Source organism: Polypterus senegalus, chromosome 10 (genome assembly GCF_016835505.1).
Source record: "Polypterus senegalus isolate Bchr_013 chromosome 10, ASM1683550v1, whole genome shotgun sequence".
NCBI classification, from domain to species: Eukaryota; Metazoa; Chordata; class Cladistia; order Polypteriformes; family Polypteridae; genus Polypterus; species Polypterus senegalus.
Window position 1 is genome coordinate 137,735,433 of NC_053163.1, and position 19,641 is coordinate 137,755,073.

Here is a 19,641-nt window from a genome sequence, read left to right on the forward strand (position 1 = left end):
ATCTAAATATATAATGCGGATTTTTCGCTGCTTCACGGGTTCTGTGGACAATGGGTCTTTTTACTTCCTGTACATGCTTCCTCAGTTGGTTTTGCCCAGTTGATTTCATACAAGGGATGCTATTGGTGGATGGCTGAGAAGCTAACCAATCAGAGCACGCAGTTAAGTTCCTGTGTGCTGAATGCGATGTTAACCAGGAAGTCTCGTCTCGCTCATTCAGCATCAACGTGTTTCGCTGTGCAAAGAGTTCACTTTTTTGCTCTTTTGTGTTTATCTTTGAGTATAGTCAAGCTCTTCATTATGGCTCCAAAATGATCTGCTCCTGCTACTGCTTCAGGGGCCGTGCCCAAGCGCCAACGGAAGATGTTAACGATTGCTGAAAAGGTAAACGTTTTGGATTTGTTGAAGGAAAGAAAAAACTACACTATTACAGCATCAATGAGTCTACGATTCTTTTTATTTAAAAAGTAGGAAAGGAATATAAGATCTACGGCCGCAGTGTCCTTTAACCAGGGTGCAAAACGAGTTGTAAATGGATGTAATAAGGCGGTAGTCTGGATGGAATCTGCTTTAGGGATTTGGATTGAAGAAGAACAACGGCGGTGCTTCACAGTCGCCTGAAGTGGCTCCTTTAGAAGAGCTGTAACGCTCTACTTTGTTGTGCAGTAAAATTAAACTCATTGTTATCGGACGAGTCATCGTGTCATTGTTGGTGAGTAACCATAATTAATTTTCTACTTATGTACATATACGTACGTTTAGTGTCACTGTACACACATTTACTATATACATTTTTTCTTGCATTGTACGTATTTATTGCTGGTGGCCTGTCTATCGTAATGGCTGTAACGTGATTTCGGAGACACTCGATATCTTTAAAATAATATTTAGGTTTTACTGCATATAAACAGTGTGTTTACATACATAATTTCAATGAATCTTACCTGGGATTAATAAAATATCTATCTATCTAAGAGAATACAAAGGGTTTATGCTGTATAACTCTGCGGGGAATATTTATAAACAGAGCAGGAGAGTTTATAAGGGCTTAAAATATATAAAAATAACCATACAAACATATGGTTTCTACTTCGCGGATTTTCACCTATTGCGGGGGGGGGTCTGAAACGCAACCCCCGCGATCGAGGAGGGATTACTGTATCCTTAAAATCACTGCTTGCCTTTTGCCGCACTAGTTGAAAAAAGCACCTGAGAGTGTATGGAGGTGCCTCAAGTGCAAGGTAAGCACCAAGTCTGGTGGGGACACCAGCTGGGCACACACCCACAAGCAGCCTCATTCAAAGTTGTCTTTATAATTTACAGATGACCTGCAGACTCTGAGGAGTCAGAAAAGACAATTCAACCACAGTGTAAGAAAATCTTATCTATCTGGATGACAAGCAGATACCCCCATTAAATACAGCTGGCATGGCGCGACTCATTAAAGTCTGAGAAACACCTGATTGGTCAGCAAGTTCACTCTGAAAAGCTCTTGTGGCTAAAAATCTGAGCGTGGACAGAACTTGCAAAGGAGCAGGTAGAGCACAACTTCACAAAGTCTGCCTTTGTAAAGCTGGCACCAGCTCAGCACACAGCTCTAAGAGGACAGCTCTCCGAAATCGATATCTACTTAGAAGCCAGTCATCATCATCTGTAAATATGCACTCTCTTCTAATTCTCCCATTTGCAATGTCTTCTAACAACACTATTACATTGTTACAGAATGATTACAATCAAGCGGATTAAATTTGTAAACGATATGCCATCAATTTAGGTACATTTGATAAAACCCGTATCATACATGCACTGCTCTGATGCTGGGCGCCACCAGTTTGCAAAACCGAGCAGAAAAGTGCGTACGCAAGGAGGGACCCTGCTGTGAAAATGTGCGTTACACATAGTTTAGTTTTCATACATCTCAAAGTGAGCGTGGAAACGGGAGTACGCAAAATTTGTGTGTGTATGCACGGTTTATACATGAGGCCCTTAGTCACCACAGTACAAGAAAGACATAGCAGCACTTGAAGCTGTGCAGAGGAGGGCATTCAAAAGCTTCCCAGAACTCAAGGACATGTCTTACTGAGAATTAGACCTGTTGAATCTCAAGCAGAGGAGACCACAGAGGGAACGAATCCAGGTCCTCAAAATTCTCAACATTTCCCAGTGGAAATTACAGGGAAGAGCACTTAGGACTGACGCCACTTCTTTACACAAAGCATTTAACTGAAGGAACACTGACAGCCTTTAAAAAGTGTCTGAAGACGACAAGGGGACAAGTTAACTCTCAGCAAAACAAATGAGCCTGATGGATTGAATGGTTTCCTCTTGTTTGTGAGGTTTCTTATGTTTCTCACACACACCTTCCTGAGATACAGAAGGAAACCCCCATGCAGATATGAAGAGCATACAAACATCACAGTTACTGGGTCAGGATTTGCACTCAGAATTCAAAGGCTGTGTGGCACTCTTCCCAACTTGATGCCTTTAGTATTGGACGATACCTTCCAAGATTTTAAAAAGTGGATGAAGTCAGATTGTGGGATCCATTATTGCTGTAACAGTTTTAAATGGTGAACGTTGAGCCAGGTGCTGTCCAGTGTGCTGCCACCATAAATATCGAGTGCCCAATTGGTGCCCCCTTTACGCCATGACTCTGGGTAAAGTCTTCACATAAGCAGCCAGTGAGCAGGGCAGGACTGATGAAGCAGGGGTCCCGTTCAGATACTGTGGTGAGCAGGAGGCAAAGAAAGAGAAAGGGACCTGGAACATAAAGGGGTAACAACCGCAAGAGGGGAAGCAAGCGGACAGTAAAAATGACAACAAGGAAAACATGAACCAAAACAATAGAAAAAAAAATCAAATTACATTTATTATTGATGCAAGGTTTTCTTTTCTGATAAGCAACTTTTTTTTTTTTTCTTCTTCAGTCTAAAGAAACTTTACAATATAAAGAGCGCTACAAATGACAGAATATTTATACTACACTGGACGACTAAACCCCTAAGACAGAATTCGCTAAGTCTACAATGAAGTACAAAGCTAACCCAGGAGACAGACCTGCTTCATATCCAATACTGTGGAATCATCTGAAAAGGACGGTGAACAGAACACAGATTGTTTCCTCAAAAATTGATCTCTAATGTTACAGTATTTTACATCACACTAGAAATACGCAAATGGCTGACACTGGTAATCGGTCGACGGAAGGACTTGGGGGGTGGAGGGGGGCGGGGGCTGGGGAGGTGTGGTGGGATTGGCAAAAGGCTTAATAGCATCAAACTGTACAGAGCCATTTCAGGAGAAAATAGCAGAACACACAGACAAAGAATTTTATTTTCAGAAAATTGAGGTCCTTTATGTTTTTCTGTTTTGTATTATTCTTTTTCTTTAAATAGATAAAAATCCTTCATATTAACGAGAGTCACTGGAATGGTCCCTTGCTACTTTTAAAGATGGCAGCAGCCTTACTTTCATATTTTCAATCCACAGTTTAAAAAAAATAAAATAAAATAAAAATTGTGGATTTTTTTTTATCCTTTTTAATAAGCCAGTATGCAGACCCCGCTCCCTTAGTAGCAGCCATTTTAGTTATTTCTTCATTAGTCACTGGAAAGCCAGAGCTTGGCATTTGTGAACCACAAGTCAAACTCCCCCTAGCTTCAGTAAACCTGTGCAGCACACATAACTGGGAAGATTCAGGATGCAGAGGGTGGGACGGCAGACAAACCCTAGAAGAACGAGGCACTTAAGCCTCTAAAATCTGAATTTTAGCAGATCACCCAAATGGAGTCCTGGAGCAAAATTTGAATCGAAAATGAAAAGGTGGGGGGAATGGGGTATTAAGATATTGAGAATCTCCCACCACTTAAGGTTTTGTGCCTCAGGATTTAACTCTTGACAAGTTATGGGGTAACCCTAAAATATTAAACCTACAGAGAGGGAAAGTTCAAATATTAATTAAAAAAAAAAAAAAAGGAACAGGGAGGCTTATGGAAGCCTCATCCACATAAGGGACAGACACAAAACCCTAATCAGTCCTGAGCTTTAATGTCAAGCCACTAACTGCTGGGGCTAGGACCCTGGTCAACAGCTATGGGACCTCCCTTCACTTAGTAAGGGAAGGGGCTTTGTACCTCACTCTTTCACCTGTAAAGTCTGAAGGGATAAAGGGGGTGTGGTTATTTTGAGAACCTCCCCCCACTTAATGATAGTTAGGCATAAACCCCGCCCCTTAATCTTAATTTCTTCCAAAAAGGCCTCATCCTGTCTGCCTCCCTTTTCTTTCTGGGGCTCACTATGAACAAATGCATATGTGTGTTTTTTGTTCTTTTCATTTTTGGTAAAATCTTGCTGAAGTCAGTGGAAAACTTCATCCACATTTAGTCAGTGAAAGCTCAGGCTGCTGTGAGCTGAACAAGGGAATCAGAGATCAAGAGAGATTCTGGCTTAAAAACCAAGGCTGTCTGCTCAGGAGCCGAAAGTAACCAGGAAGCGTCCAGAGAATTTTTTTTTTTTTCTTTTTCAGTTATTTTAAAGCGTGACTTTCTGCAACATTCTAATTTCAAAACGCCTCTTTACTAGCGGGCAACTTTCTGTAATGTACAATATTTATATATATATTTAAAAAAAAAAAAAGTAACAAAGAAGGCGCACCGTCTCTTTAAATTACAACTTGCTTGCTTACCTCCTCGCTTTGAGACAGTGTTTGTATTTCTGATTGTGACTGACATCTTAAAACATGTCAATGATATCAAAATGCATTATACAGTATTTACAAAAAAAAAAAAAAAAAAATCTAAAAAATTAAAAACAAATAAAACGAGGCAGGGGGTCGGGAGCTCCAATGACCCATAGTCTGTATCCTCCACCCCTCCCACTTCCCTTTCCCCACCTCGAGCTACACATCACTGGGCTGCACAAGTAAGAGGTGATCCTGCTGATCCAGCTTTGCCCATCTGCATGCCAATGCAGAGCCTGTGAAGGCAAAATTGTCCCTGCTGCCACCCTACTGGTTAATAAAAAACAAATCCAAAACTGGGCTGATCCAGTGGAACAGTTCCCAGTTCGCTCATAGTCAGCGATGGATTAGGTTTTGTCATCCTCATTCTATTTTACTTTTAAAAAATAGCCACATCAGAACAGTAGGGAATGGCGTGACAGGGAAATTAACTCCATTAACATTGCAAAGGCTTTTCCCAAACCTCCGAGCCGACGCGTACCAATGCGGAAGACGAAGGCAGCCATTGATACAGTCGGCCCTTTTAAGAGTAGACTCTTACTTGGACAGCTAGACTCCACTCATCACCTATCACTTGTGCCACTACCAAAGTGACAGACACCCAAATTAGAGGTAATAGCTCTCGACCCCCATCCCCTAATCCCCCCCCACCCCACCCCACCCACTGTGGTTTCCAACAAGAGATACCCAAGAAAAGGTTGAATCAAGTCATTCCATTTGTGTGCAGATCCTACGGGCCCCTTAACATTTTATCACTGAAAGGTTTAGATAACATGATGATTTGCAGGACAGACCGACAACAGTTTCCCATAAAATGATCAACTTGCTGAGGCAGTTTTTGTTTTATTTCGTGGGTTTAACTAAAACTCTGCAAACAGAGAGTGTCCAGAAAAGGCCATCACGCTGGTCAGACTAACCTGGGAGAGAAGTGTAAGCAAATTATTTACAGCCACCACAACTATTCAGGTCAGATGGCATGGCACCAAACAAATATTTGTCTTAACAAGGACATTGGAGTCAAAGTATCTGGTATTCAGTGGGCCCAGCTAACAAAATATGTAGTTTAACAATGGAGTGAGAGAGATATGGGGATACAAGAAAAGAAAAAAGAAGCCATCAGGTTCAGAAGCCTGACAGCTTTCAGGATCCACTGGAAAGTAGCGGGAAGCAATAAAAGGCTTTGAAAGAACTAGTCGGCCAGATTCCGAACAAGCAGCAAATAGTCCATGGACTCAAATGGCTTCAGCATTACAGGCCAGTAGACATCAGGGCTCAAGGACTGCAGGCCCTCTGGTCCGCTTACTCAAATGCCTAGACAGCTGGTGCTGGTGCCAGACTGAATGGGTTCAGGATCAGGAGCAAGTAAACATCACAACAATAACATCTTTGGGAAGCTTCATAACCACTGGCCAACACGTCACAGACTTGATGGACTGGAGTGTACAGTTTCACGTTTGGACTACATCAGAAACAGTAGCCAACAGACCACAGGACTGAAGAGGTCAGACCTAGTACACTCCAACCATAAAGATTCAGTTTCACTACAAAGTAGTCTTCAAAAGCTGGGAAGCTTCCAAACCACAGACAGTGGCTAGTAGATGCAAAATACATGAACAATTCTATACTGATGAAATGTAAACTGCGAGTGAAGGATACCTTCAGACACTGAATGGTTTAAATACCGCTATCTAGAAGCCCTTCAATTGGACAAGAATTTGTAACCACTGGAAAGTTGGCATTTGAAGGCTGCATAGCTCCAAAGCCAATCATCAATTCAGGGGAGTGCACAAAGGCTTTGGAGATTCAGTGAGTCTTAGACAACAGGCAATGTGAACCTCTGGAGCAGTGGTCAATAGTTCATAGGGTGACATCAAGCTAACGACCAATGGACACTATGCTTAGATAACATCAGGTGGTCACACCACCCTGACAAACTTTGGACTTGCACTAGAGATGCACCGACAACCAAAACAGCACAGAGGTCAGGAGACTGTAAGGCTAAATGAATCAGTCATCCCTATGAATGACCTTGCAGTTGGCAATGATTAATGTCTAAAGCAATGAGACTGGCCAGGTTCAGGTGACGTAGAATGAGAAAGAGAGAGTGCGGAGACGATCCAGATGGTACTGCCATGACATTTTCACCCTACCAAATTTCTGGGGTATCATCTTTATACTATGACGCATAAAAAATACGATTGCCATAAATATGTTGGGCCAGTTTCATTTTCCAGTCTGCATCAGTCTGACTTCTCCTCAGTCTGGTGGTCTTTACGGACAATCTTGTGCAAAGAATTCAGTCTATAAAAGGCAAACTCAACCAAAAAAGATCAGCCCACCCTGAGCCTGCCTAAAGCCCCCGCCCCCCCACCATCTACCCACCCGCCGACCCTGAACTCTCCCATCAACCACCATCCCCGACCTGCCGCCTCCTGTCCTTTTCTTGGTAGAAACTCAATGTAGTGACATGACAAGAGCATCCAAACACAACAAATAAAATACAAAGTCAGAAGATAATGTAAACAGAACAGTACTTGTGCATTTGTGTGTGCTTCACTGAAAGTCGATGTGCCCCTTAACAAACAAAGAGACCAAAAAAAAAAAAACTAAACAAAATTAAATATTGCTCAACTCAGGGCTCTAGAATCCATGAGGAACCCTCCAGATGACCGCTGCTCCGGTGCCACGCATCTGCCACTGTTCATTTCGAGCTCCCAGACCGGAATCAGGTTGGATTGGTGGTGTGTATTTGCTGTCATTGTCTTTGTTTTATTTAATGATTTATTTTTGTTACAGTTCTTGTTTAAAGTCGTGCACACGCCGGCTGACCTTCTCTTGAGTTCCCTGGTTGCGGTGTGCCCGGCAGGGTTCAATCTGCACGAGGTGCGCGGACTCCAAGGGAAGGTTGCGATGTATTTTTTGGACGGGAAGGGGATCACACACTCATTGTCATGCTAGGAGAATACTGGGGGGGGGAAAGAAAAATAGAATTAGAAACTCTGTGCACAGGATTCACTAAATAAATATTTCCTAAACCACCCTCCATAATTCTGTGAATCAAACAAACTCCATCACAGTAAACAGAAAGGTCTTGAGAAAACCCAATCACAGATTTCTCCTCCTGTCATGTCCCCTGGCCAGCAGAAGTCACAGGGATCTCCATGTACTCTTACTCATCTGTGCCTTTTGTTAGTGACACTGTGTGACCATGAGCAGCTCTCTTCACCAGTCTGTGCTTCAGGCTGCCTTGGCTTAAACCAAATAAATAAATGTAATGTCAATGTAAATGTCTCAGGCAGGCTATTTGCAATGAGGGTGGAAGCAAACCACTTAGAGGGGGAAATCACTACAACCAGACTTCTTCTCCCACCGTAGCATCTGCCTTCCAAGAAGGTGACTGCTCTCACAAAGGGCAAAACTTCATTACTGGGGTCACCAATAGGCTGAGCTGCACCATAAACAAACATTAACTTTACTTCAAGAAAGTAACTTAGCATACAATCAAGTCGATAAAACTTGCACAACAAATAAGTTTAAAAATCAATCCAGAAAGAACACCTCAGAATTTAAAAAAAACAAACAAAAAAACTAAAAAACAAAATAACAGAAAAAGCAAGTCTCATCTGAACAATAAAATAATAAATAAAAATCTTGGCATTAAACAAAAATTCAATAATGATCAGGGTAAAGGAAGCAAATGTCTAGGTCTAAAAACATACTACGATACCAACAGTCAAACTGCAACAAACTGACAGCTCCCAAAACATGTCACAGCTATTTTAGAATATTTATTTTACATTTATTTATATTGGTTAGTGGGTCTACCATTAACCAGTCTGAACAATGATCAGCCATTATGAGCTAATCAAGACCTCTGTACGGCAAGCATAAATCAGTTGTGCACACCAGCACCTCTTCCACAACAGCTTAGGAGTAACACCTCAGTCTTAGTCATTTGTGCGGATAATGGCTTAATCTTGCTTCTCAAACAACTACACCAACGACAACCACCTAGGATTAGGTGTCAAGCTCACTGGCCATCAAATTACTGAGTCTTTCTAATAAAATCACTCAATGATGCCACAAGCTAACATATTCAGAGGATGCAGCTAAAAAGTCCAGAGGTTTTCTACTCAAAACCCTCTGGAAAAGACCACCTATCTGCCACAGCCAGGTGTTATGTGGGCATCTCCTTGGCCTGGTCCAGCCACTCGGGTCCTCAACAAGGAGGATCCTGTAAGCCACGTCACCTTTGGAGAATCGCAGCACATGGCAGTAGTGCCATAACGGATGCTCCCTCACAACGCAGGTAATGTGCCTTATTCGGGATTCCATGAGCAACCGCTCATTTGACAGAAAGTCAAACCAACAGTACCCAAGGATTCTATGGAGGCGAGCAGTACCGAAGGAGTCCAGTCTTCGTCTCAGGTCACTGGATAGATGGTTGCGAGACGTGGAATCAGTCACACAAAATAAAAATTTATGAAAAAGTGCTTAACACTGAGCAGCTCTTCATTCATTTAGCTAACAGATATCATTACAATGACAGGCCATTTTTCAACCAGAGTTTCCAATACATTTATCAAATTATTATTTGATATAATAATTGAATTATATTAAATTATTCCGACAGGTCAATAAGAACACATCATATTCATACACAGGTTTCATTTCCTGTTCATCAATGGCTCCTCATTCAATCAACAGCCATCAAATCTTAACATGAACAGCACAGTGGCACAAAAAAGGGAATCTCAGACAACATCATGTGAACCAACCATGTCACTGATATCATGCCAGATGAGACGCTACATCAACCATCTAACATTCAGTTATGCCCTTAGCCATCGGGCATACGAGGATAATGAGATGAGCAATTCCAGTAGCAACATCCCTGATCACCACATGTGTCACCACCCAAGCCAAACATTCAACAGGGCGCCATGCAGCCACTTCAACCACCAGCTTCTGTGAGAGTGGAGCAGGGTAATAAAGAGGACTTACGCTTTCACTTTGGAACGGATTTAAGAAGTTGCCACCCATTTCCCCGTCATCCCGTGGAGTGCCAGGAGGGTTATTCATCCCTGTCATGTTATTTGGAGAATTCTGTAGGTTAAAAAAGGACATGGAAGGGATTTATTATTACTGAAGTTAAATAATCAGGTATTTTATCGCATGTAGCAGTTAACATTATGCATTATGTTGCAACTTGTTCTGAGCAAAATCTATTTCAATGCAATTTATAAGGAATTCTCTAATAAAAATGTAAAAAAAAAATATTTCTACATTATGATGCTACATACACTTAAACACATGTACTGTACATGCACATTTATATATAACATATTGTATGTAAATACATACTGTACAGTTGAGGCCAAAATATTCCATGAAACTTGGCTAAAGACGTTCACAACTCCACGTGTTGCATGTTGCCATACATTTCCTGTGTTAAGTCAACTATGACATCTACTTTATTTGCGTGTTGTAAAGTCAAATAAGCCAATAGACAGATTTATTTCAGCCTTCATTTAATATATTTGATTTTCAGTAGGTCAAATGTTTATAAACACCAAGTTGAAGATTTGTTTGAACAACCTGAAAGATTACAGAAATTGACATAATGACTTTTATGACAGTTTACGCCTGTTAAATTATCTAAATTGGGTTAGCTGGGAGAGCACTTACAGCTGTACTCAAGGGCCTACCTTTACAGTCGATGCCTTGTTGCCTTTGATACCATGGGAAAATCTAAGCAACACAGCTAAGACCTCACAGAGGGGGACCAAAACACCTGTGGACCTCCACAAGTCTGGTTCCTCCACAGGAGCAATTTCCAAACATCAAGTACCACAACCTTCTGTACAAAGAGCTGTACTCAAATACAAATATCTAGGGACCACACAGACACTGCATCAATCAGGAAGGAGACACAGGGAGGAATGAACTTTGTTGTGAAAGGTTCAACTGAACCCTACGATAACAACAAAGGAACTGGTAAAGGATATGGAGGCAGGGAGCAAAGTATCTAAATCCTACATTATGAGAGTGTCTTCATCATGGCCTGAACAGCTCTCAAGCAAGGAAGAACCACCTTTGGCCATAATATATGGCAGAAGGGTGAGGCATTTAAGCCAAAGAACAGCATCCTACCTGTGAAGTATGAGTGGTGGCAGCATTATATGGTGAGGATGTTTTGCTGGTAAAGAGACAGTGGTACTTCAGAAAATAAATATCATCATGAGAGAAGAGGATTATCTAGAAATTCTGAAGCAACACCTCAAGACATCAAGCTGAAAGTTAAAGCTTGAACACATTTGTCTTCCAGTGGAATAATGATGCTAAGCAAACCTCCAATGTTGTGGGTTGAACTGAAAAAATGTTTCCAAGCAGGAGGCCCACAAACCCAACTGACTTACAACAGTTCTGTGAGGAGGAATGGGAAAAATGTCCAGCCACATATCATGAGAAGCTTGTGGAAGGCAACTCTAAGCATTTGCTTCAAGTTAAGCAATTAAAAGGCAATGCCACCAAATACTAATAAAGCATATGTTAATTTGTGACCCACTGAAAATCTGATATAGTAAATAATAACTGAAATCAATCTTTTGCTTAGCTCTAATTTTGACATGACCACTTATAGAAATAAACAAAAATACCTTAATTGACAACACTAGGAATGAATACTAATAAGACACGTATTGAGCTGGGAAACTTTAGCCTAGGTATATGGAAACACTTGGTCTCAACTATATGTATACACTCACACATAAAGACAGATAAACGTTTTCTTCTTTAAATATACAAATATCACGTGGATTATAAGAGGCAATAAAAATGTCATAAGATTGAAAAACTCCTGATAAACGTAACATGTATATGGCTTGTGTTCATAATTTAAGTGGAATATGTTAAAGCTCTGATGCTGTATCTTTGTCTTTTTCACTTCAATCCCAAAGTAAGGAGAAATTAACCTGATTAAAGTGAAAGTGAAAACAACTATACAAATAACTTGTTTATTGATACAAACACAATGATAATAGACAAACCAAAAATCCTCCAACAGTATTTCCTAAACAAATCCATGCCCAGCCTAAAAAGGTTGCTTTTTGTAAATAGAATTAAATGAGACAACCCGGTTGGTGTCCTAACATTTCTTTTGAACCCAGGTTTTTCTACTGCCCAACCATTATATTTTATATTAATTTTCTTTTTTTTGGGGACAGGCAGTACGGTCTGGTAACTAAACTGAAGGACTATAAAGGACACCAAATTAATCATCCCACTGTGTCAGTTTAAGTAAGCAACTTGACATGAACTCTAGAAATATAGAAACAATCCTTTGCACTTGTTATACCTGGGTGTGGATAAAACCTCCCATATTTACAAAACTATAAAATATATTTTTATATTTGTTTACCTTTGGCAGCCCGTCCATATCCCCAGAGCCTAAAAGCAAAGAAAAAGAAAAAAATCTTAGACAAACAGTGAAATGTACCAAATTAGGAATGAAAACGCAGACAAACACTAGAGGGCACTAGCATCCTACTGTTCTATAGCTAGGTTTTGTCATGTGCTACTCGGCCATGTTCATCCCGGCTGTTCAAGTCTGACTGGACTCACAGTTTGAAGTACAGTATATTGAATTTCAAAGCCTAAAAATAAGTCTCCCAGGTCACTAAAGGTCATTTGGCAAAAGGAAAACAGAAGTTCAGCCAGAGCCGCAGTGACTTAAATTAGCAGGGTGAAGACTGCAGCAAAGAGGAGGAAATTTAGACTTATGGAGTTCAGATGTATTGTGAATGTACAAAATTATGACAATTTCCAAACTAGCAAGAGAAAAGAGTTTGATGGTGACATTTTTGGGAGTCGGGAAGCTGGTGTTAGTAAGAGTTTGTAAAAATGAGAATTTAGACTTGGGAGCCCTTAAAAAAAAGTTATTTTTCAAAGAATGGACTCTCACAAATGGTGGAGCTTATATGGAGGCCACTGGGGATACTATGGACTTCAGCTTGGGTCAGGGTATCAGGTGGTTGACGTTTAAGGGTGAAGCTGCAGAAATGCAAGGGAAAGAAATGGTCAGAAGCGATGTTCCTTTTCCATATTTACTCAGGTCCTTTCATTGCTTACTTGGCACTACTGCCCACCATGCCAATGAAGAACAAATTCAACAGTACAAAAGATGTGGAAAGGTAGGCCCAGGAGCAAAGTGTCTTTTGCAATCTTTTGCAAAGTGAGCTGGCGAGTTGTCTGCTATATGCCAAGTCATTCAAGCATCAAATGTGGGACTGATTCCACGCCAGAAGTCCTTTACTTACCTTTGTTTCCTGCATTTGACTAGCAAAGACCTAAACAGAGAAAAAGAACTACATACCTAAAGAACCATTCATATGGTGAGGCTCCATTGCTCCTATTCCCCCCATAGGGCCATCAGGACCAGGTCCTATTGGGAACTGCAGAGAAAAGGGAAATTACAGGTCAGTTTAAGGAACTTACAACACCCAAGAAGAGAGCAAGTAGGCCATTCATCACCCGATAGCTTCATGCAAGATCCACATGGGTGACACCGGCTTGAAAGAATTAACAACAATTGGAATTCCAAAGATAGTCTACTTACATTGGGTCTGTTGCCTCCAGGGCCTATAGGGTTCATCATTGTGTATATGTTCTCACTTGAGTTAGTGGAATCTGGGAGAGGAAAGAATACAACAATAATGAAACACTTTGTTCAAATGTGACTTTGCTGTAAAGGAATCCAGCGACAGCCAGGTATCCTAAGGACAATGCACACAAAAGCCACTCATCAGTAGATCTATCACACCATCCACCCAGTGCCATAAACAAAGGGAGGAAATAGCAGGGCAAGCCACGGGAGGAAATGATGGAAATAATAAAAAAAAAAAAAAAAAAACGCAGAGAGCCACTCTCATTTAGGGAGTCAGAGTGGGACGTGAAGATGGGAGGTAGTGTCCCTTCTGCTTTGTACTCTGTTGCTAATGTTGGCCAAGGACAAAAACCGAGCAAAGACTTCTAATCTGTCATCAAAGTTATTGTTTCTACTCCAGAGGGAACAAACACAAAAATTTCAGAAGCCTACTGCGACTTCTTTAAGATATTTTGTTGATGGTGATCAGGGTGTGCTTGCCTGCAAGTTGAACAGCAGCAGACAGCAGGAACATTCCTATGGATAACTAATGGCGCTCACCTCCTGGACTTGGCATAATGGGCGTTCCTGGCGGACCACCTCCTCCTGGTGGACCCTTCAAAGAAGACAGATGATAAGAACTAGTCAGTCCAGGCACAGTGCAAAATACCACATATGTTCACAAAGCAACCAGTGACAGCACAGTGCAAAGAACTTACCACATAATTTCCAGGAGAGGATGAGGAGTAAGCTATCTGCAAATGGAAGAAACAGACAGTTAAAAGGAAAATAATGGAAACACAATACAGAATGTTCCCCAATGACGATGTCACGACACATATTCGAATGACATTTAAGTTGATCAGCTGAACACCAATTTTGAAATGATACGTTTGGCAACATAGCAGAAGCAACTAATGGAAACAGTCTGGATAAACACAGCTATACCAGGCTGATGGCCTGCCACGTGAACAAACAAGAACTAGTTAATCAGACACAACAACCCACTTCCATATGAACTTACTGAATTAGCGTTAGGGTTTGGCCAAGGACCTCGTCCTCCAGGACCCCTGGAACAAGGAGAGAAAAATATATAAATAAACAACAAATTCATAAGTAACAGGTAGTGAGTAGAAACCATGACAATCCTTTAGGTGCCATACCACCCTAAGATTGACATAATTGCAGAGTGGAAAAGTGAAAGCAAAACTTACATGTTCATTCCTGGCATTCCTGGCCCTCCTAAGGAGTTTGGAGGTGGTCTCATCCCCCCACCATAGTTCTATAAAGAAGAACCCAAAAAAAGATCAGAATAGGAAACCGACAATCTGGGAGGTATGATTCTGCCTCCATGAGGATCTGTTTGTATGGCACTCAGCAGTACTCAGTGCCCTGCTCCCGCCTGGCAGGGACTACTGCTCTCGAGGAGAGTTTTGTTCAGCAGATGACAACATTTGTTGAGCAGATGTAGCAACAGATGTTCACTTGGAGGGTGCCAAGCGGCAGTGCCGAGGAAAAAAAAAAAATAAAGAGAAGAGCAAGGGAAAGTAAAACAGGGAAGATTTTGGTGATGACAGTCCAGAGTGGAAAAAAGTGTGAGGGAGAAAAGCGAAACCAGGATGAGACAGAGACCAAAGTGTCAAAGGAAACACGTACCTGCGGACCCATCCCTGCCATTCCCCGAGGGGGATTCATCCGTTGCATTGGGCCACCCATGTTTGGATGTCCTATAGGGGGAGCAATAGCAAACAATAAGAAGAGAAGCCCAATAAGATGCCGCCCCAACCACACCACACAAACTTCTAATCTCCTCCTTACCCTGCGGTCTTGTTGGGTCTAAACTGTTGGGCAGTAATGGCTGTGACCCCGGGACACCAACTGGGGGCTATGAAGGAGAATTAACAATTTAGAAAGATGCAATTAGTGTGTACTGATTAAAACAAACATAAAAAATCCAAAAGAGCCAACATCCTCTGGTAAATTACATCTGCTCACCTGATTTGGCATTCTAAGGGAAGGACGAGGTCCACCTGGGTATCTCGGAGACATGAAAGGCTGCAAAAGAAAACAAAGCTTTGCTCAGATTGGCAGTTGATACAATGACAGGCGCATCTGAGGCAGAGGCATCCCAAATTTCAGCCTGAATATATTCTTCACACCTACACTAAACAAAAAAATAATTCTGGCCTCAGAACCCTTATATAAAATGGTGGAATAGGAAGAGCCCACTATGGAAAAGCACTATATGGCATATTGCAATCAATGGCCAGAAATGACTAACTACGATGTTATAGAAAAGACATCAATGTAAAACTAAGACTATAGATCTGAAGTTAAAGCTACTGCTACTGACAAAGTTTAACAAGCTGAAATTTCAGATCACAATATAGTAAAGGTTAATAAATCAAACCAAGTTCAAGACCATGTTTATTAAGTCAACCTCAAAAATAATGAGATGAAACACACTTTCAACATTGCCATATGTAAATGAGATATCTCAATGGAAGAGCCAGGCCAGTAAATCCACCTTAGAGACTGAGATGTTGTATGCACTCAAGAAGAGAGACGATAAGAGTAGAGATCTGATATCACAATGCTGTCTGGAAATTCCAGAAACAGTGAAAAAGACTTAGATGTGAAAATTATGCAGTCATGTATGTATGTAGTAAGCACCAGTAAAGGCTAAAGAGTTAAACACAGTACTCAATATGTCAGCAGTGCGTTGTATTAATAAAAAGGCTTGTCAATTAAATTCAGAGAATGTGATGATACAAGTGAGAGTAGAGTAATAATCAGTTAAAGTTTGCAATTATTGTTATCATGTGTATGGCTTATATAAAGAGAACCACAAGCTTTCAAGAGCATGAGCTCCTTCGTTAGAGAGAAAGCGCAAAGAGTCAAGCTCAGAGTTAACCGTATGTGTGTATTTAGCAAAGTATAAGATCAGACAGTCAAACTTGGAGATTTAGGTGCCATGTATATGCCTTTCATAGAGAAAAAGCTTTCATTTTAAGTCTTAGTTGATATTGTGCGTGCAACCAATAAACCAACACACTGGTGAAGGATTACAGCATTTGTGTGCTCCATCATTCATTAGAAGGGCTAGTTACTTAAACTTTGAGTTACAAATATTCCTTGTAAAGAGATAAGATAAGCAAGATAAACTTTGACATTAGGTTCTCTATGTCTCTAACATTAACTCTGTAAAGTCATAACAAAATATTAAGCTGTCTTTGGGGCATTTCTAAATACAAGGCAAGTAAATCAAACTCTAAGATCATGATAGTGAGTGAAGAAAGACGAGTGGAGTAAACTCTGGAAACAGAATGCCATCAGCATGCCCTAACAGAAATAGTAAAGATTAATAAAGTGCAAAAGGTTAACAAGTCAATCTTTGAAATATTTATTTTTACGAGTGAAAAATGAATGCTCCAAAGAAAATAAGGTACCAGGCACCAGGCATATAGGTACTAAAACTCCACTGTTATCTTCATTGTTAAGACAATTCTATGATCATGATGTTCCGAGTTAAACAAAATCTCTCGGAAAAAATGACAAGGCATCAGATTTGGAAATTAATTTTGTTAATACCCTTTAGTGCAATAAAGGCTAATGAATCAAACCTGTAAGGGCAGTGTAGCATACGATAAGACAATAGATAGGTCTCCCTAGTAGAATGAAAAACAAGTATGAGGGGGGTGGTTCGGTGTGGGTTGAGAAGCCTGAGCTCTAATACAATGAAGATGTTGCTCCAACACAAAGGGAGGAAGGAGTGGAGACATGTTGATGTGGGTGCTACTAGAACACACTAATGAATCACAATGTAGATAGTAAGTCTAGTCTTCAAGACACACGTTACCAAAGAAGTACAGAGAAAGGCAAGTGAATCTAACAAAGACGTTATGAGTTTGCAAGTCTTTGTACTGTGGAAAAAAAATAATATCCTGACTTCTGGTATCATGAAGGTGTGTGTGTCTCCAGTGTAAGGCAAATGAGGGAGGTCTTGGAGATTTTAGTAATAAATGTGATTCCAAAAAAGACAAAGACTTCTCAATCAACTTCAAAGATTATCAGGCACATAACGAGGAAATGTCTAACAAGCACAGTAAATCTCCAAAATCATCAGCGTCTTTCATGGATATTACAATGTATGTGTCCCCAGTAAAGAGGACAGTGAAACAAGCATGGGGATCAAGTGGATGTGTGCACCGCCGGAAAAATAAAAGAGTTGGCAAATCAAATTCTCAGACCAGGATGCAGCATTTAACAGTAATAGCCATTGAGTTAAATTTTGAAATCATCACATCACAAGCGCCCTCCAAACAGAGGAAGTCAAGTGAATTAAACACAGTGATTGCGATTTTACAAATGCTACCATCATGGAGGCGAGACTGTAAACGGAATTCAGAATTCATTGGGAGTGTGCCTCCAGAACTATAGGATTATGTTAAAGTGTTAATCAAACTCCAAGATCCCAATGTGACATGAGTATCGAGTTAAACTCCACCATCAATGTAATCAGAAAGTCTACAGAGCATAAGTCCGGTAATATGATTCCAGGTTTGCACCTCTAATAAAGTTAATACTTAACTATTCAACTATAGGTAACGAGGGGGAGAGTGAACATGCCTAAATAGTATTATCTTACCAAACTGATTTTATATACACACACCCACACACATATACAAACAAACATATGTTTTTGATATTTTTTAGTTAAAATATGACAAAAAGAACAAAATGCTTATTCTAACAAGTTGCCTTCAGCCAAAAACATAAAAATCTACCTAGGCCTTACACCTCTGTTCGCAGGCATTAAGAAATTTTATTTTCTATTCCAGATCCAAATTGCCATGAAGAGAAATGACCACTGACCCCTACTCACATTGAACCTGATGAGGAATGCAGGCACTCGCAATGTAAATGGAAAAGGAGCTGTTCTTTAGCCAATCAATGCTTCACATTTATGAACAAATGACCAGGGTTTTATCCTAACCCTCAAAAATAAGATCATAAAGAACTGAGACAAAGAATGCAGGGCGGATCCCAGCAGAATTTCACGCTGTTGTGTGTACAAGCAAAGTTTTATTCCGAGTTTCTCCCTGTACTCTCCGGAGCGGGTAGCAATGCAATATTAATTTGATATTGACCGCCTGCTGAGCTGCGGGAATAAGGGAGGCACTCAAAGCCAATGAGATGCACCTCTGCTTCTGCAAACTGGCCTAAAAACAAATTAATTATTTACTGCGCATCAAGGTCTGTCTGGGCTAAAAAAAAAAAAAAAAAAAAGTTCACAACAATCCGACTTGGTGGTTTCATTTGATGCTCTGCAGTTTCTCTAAGTAAATACAAGGCGGTTGTGGCGCCCAGCCCCATCGCCACCCACTACATACAGTATCCGGTCCCCACCCGCCTCCCCTCCTCCATGATACACTTAAATGTGGCCAGGAGCCAATAACCACACTCGAATATATTTGTATAAATAAAAAAGAAAAAAAAAAAAATCAGCAGAGTTTAAAATGTACAGCATAAGGTGCAAGAAACAAAATAAAATGAACTCCTATGCCACAGAAATTTGCTCCTTATAACCCGGTCATGATGTGTGCATCATTAAAATGGATTTATGCTACATTATTTATTTCACATTGATTGTTAATTTTGTGGGACGCTTGCCGCTCTGTTCTTTGGGATGCCCCTATGTATGGCCTCCATGCTCTCACCACCTTCGATGTAAAACATCTGGAAATGGTCCAGGGGCCAGGCTGGACTAGGCCAGAGCCCGACACACACACTCTGGTGCACAAAAACACACACATACATACACACAGGATCCTGGCTGTATGCCATAAGGCCAGAGAATGAGCTGCCAGGGCAGAAAGCAGCTTTAAGAGATGCCCGCACCCACCCCTTCAGATACCCTTTACTGCCCGCTTGGCATATATCATGTTAAACACGTATTCAAGCATGTGCACAGTGTTGGGCAAGGAGGAAGTCTAAAGGGCGTGGATGACCATAGTGGTGTGCCTGTCCCACTATCTGATCTTACCTGGCTGTGAGGTCCCATCATTGGGTTGCTTGGATTGTGAGGGGGAGGCTGTGCGTGCGGTGACGGCTGTGAGCCAGGCGGTCCCTTTAAGAAAGAAGAGATATTTATATATATAGTCATATATAAATATACAGCAAAAATAAATAAAAAAAAAAAAATCAAGCCCATTACAGAAGGAACAAAGCAAATTAAAAAGGCCCATCCCTTGTCCTC

At 40.9% G+C, this 19,641-nt stretch overlaps 1 protein-coding gene across 2 annotated transcripts in view; it reads right to left on the reverse strand.

Annotated features, from left to right (window-relative positions):
- Positions 1-2,905: 2,905 nt before the first annotated feature.
- LOC120537699 (single-stranded DNA-binding protein 3-like) overlaps positions 2,906-19,641 on the reverse strand; it is a 127,645-nt gene continuing 110,909 nt past the window's right edge. Inside the window, exons 6-18 of one of the 2 annotated variants that reach the window (XM_039766822.1) lie at positions 19,429-19,512; positions 15,378-15,437; positions 15,201-15,267; positions 15,039-15,109; positions 14,597-14,664; positions 14,407-14,452; positions 14,102-14,137; positions 13,944-13,998; positions 13,356-13,426; positions 13,113-13,191; positions 12,159-12,187; positions 9,743-9,844; positions 2,906-7,703 (exon numbers count right to left, since the gene is read on the reverse strand). In XM_039766822.1, the coding sequence (XP_039622756.1) occupies positions 7,674-7,703; positions 9,743-9,844; positions 12,159-12,187; positions 13,113-13,191; positions 13,356-13,426; positions 13,944-13,998; positions 14,102-14,137; positions 14,407-14,452; positions 14,597-14,664; positions 15,039-15,109; positions 15,201-15,267; positions 15,378-15,437; positions 19,429-19,512 (798 nt within the window). In that variant the 3' untranslated portion in view covers positions 2,906-7,673. The remainder of the gene's footprint in view (positions 7,704-9,742; positions 9,845-12,158; positions 12,188-13,112; positions 13,192-13,355; positions 13,427-13,943; positions 13,999-14,101; positions 14,138-14,406; positions 14,453-14,596; positions 14,665-15,038; positions 15,110-15,200; positions 15,268-15,377; positions 15,438-19,428; positions 19,513-19,641) is intronic. The other variant, XM_039766823.1, reaches the window with a different exon arrangement.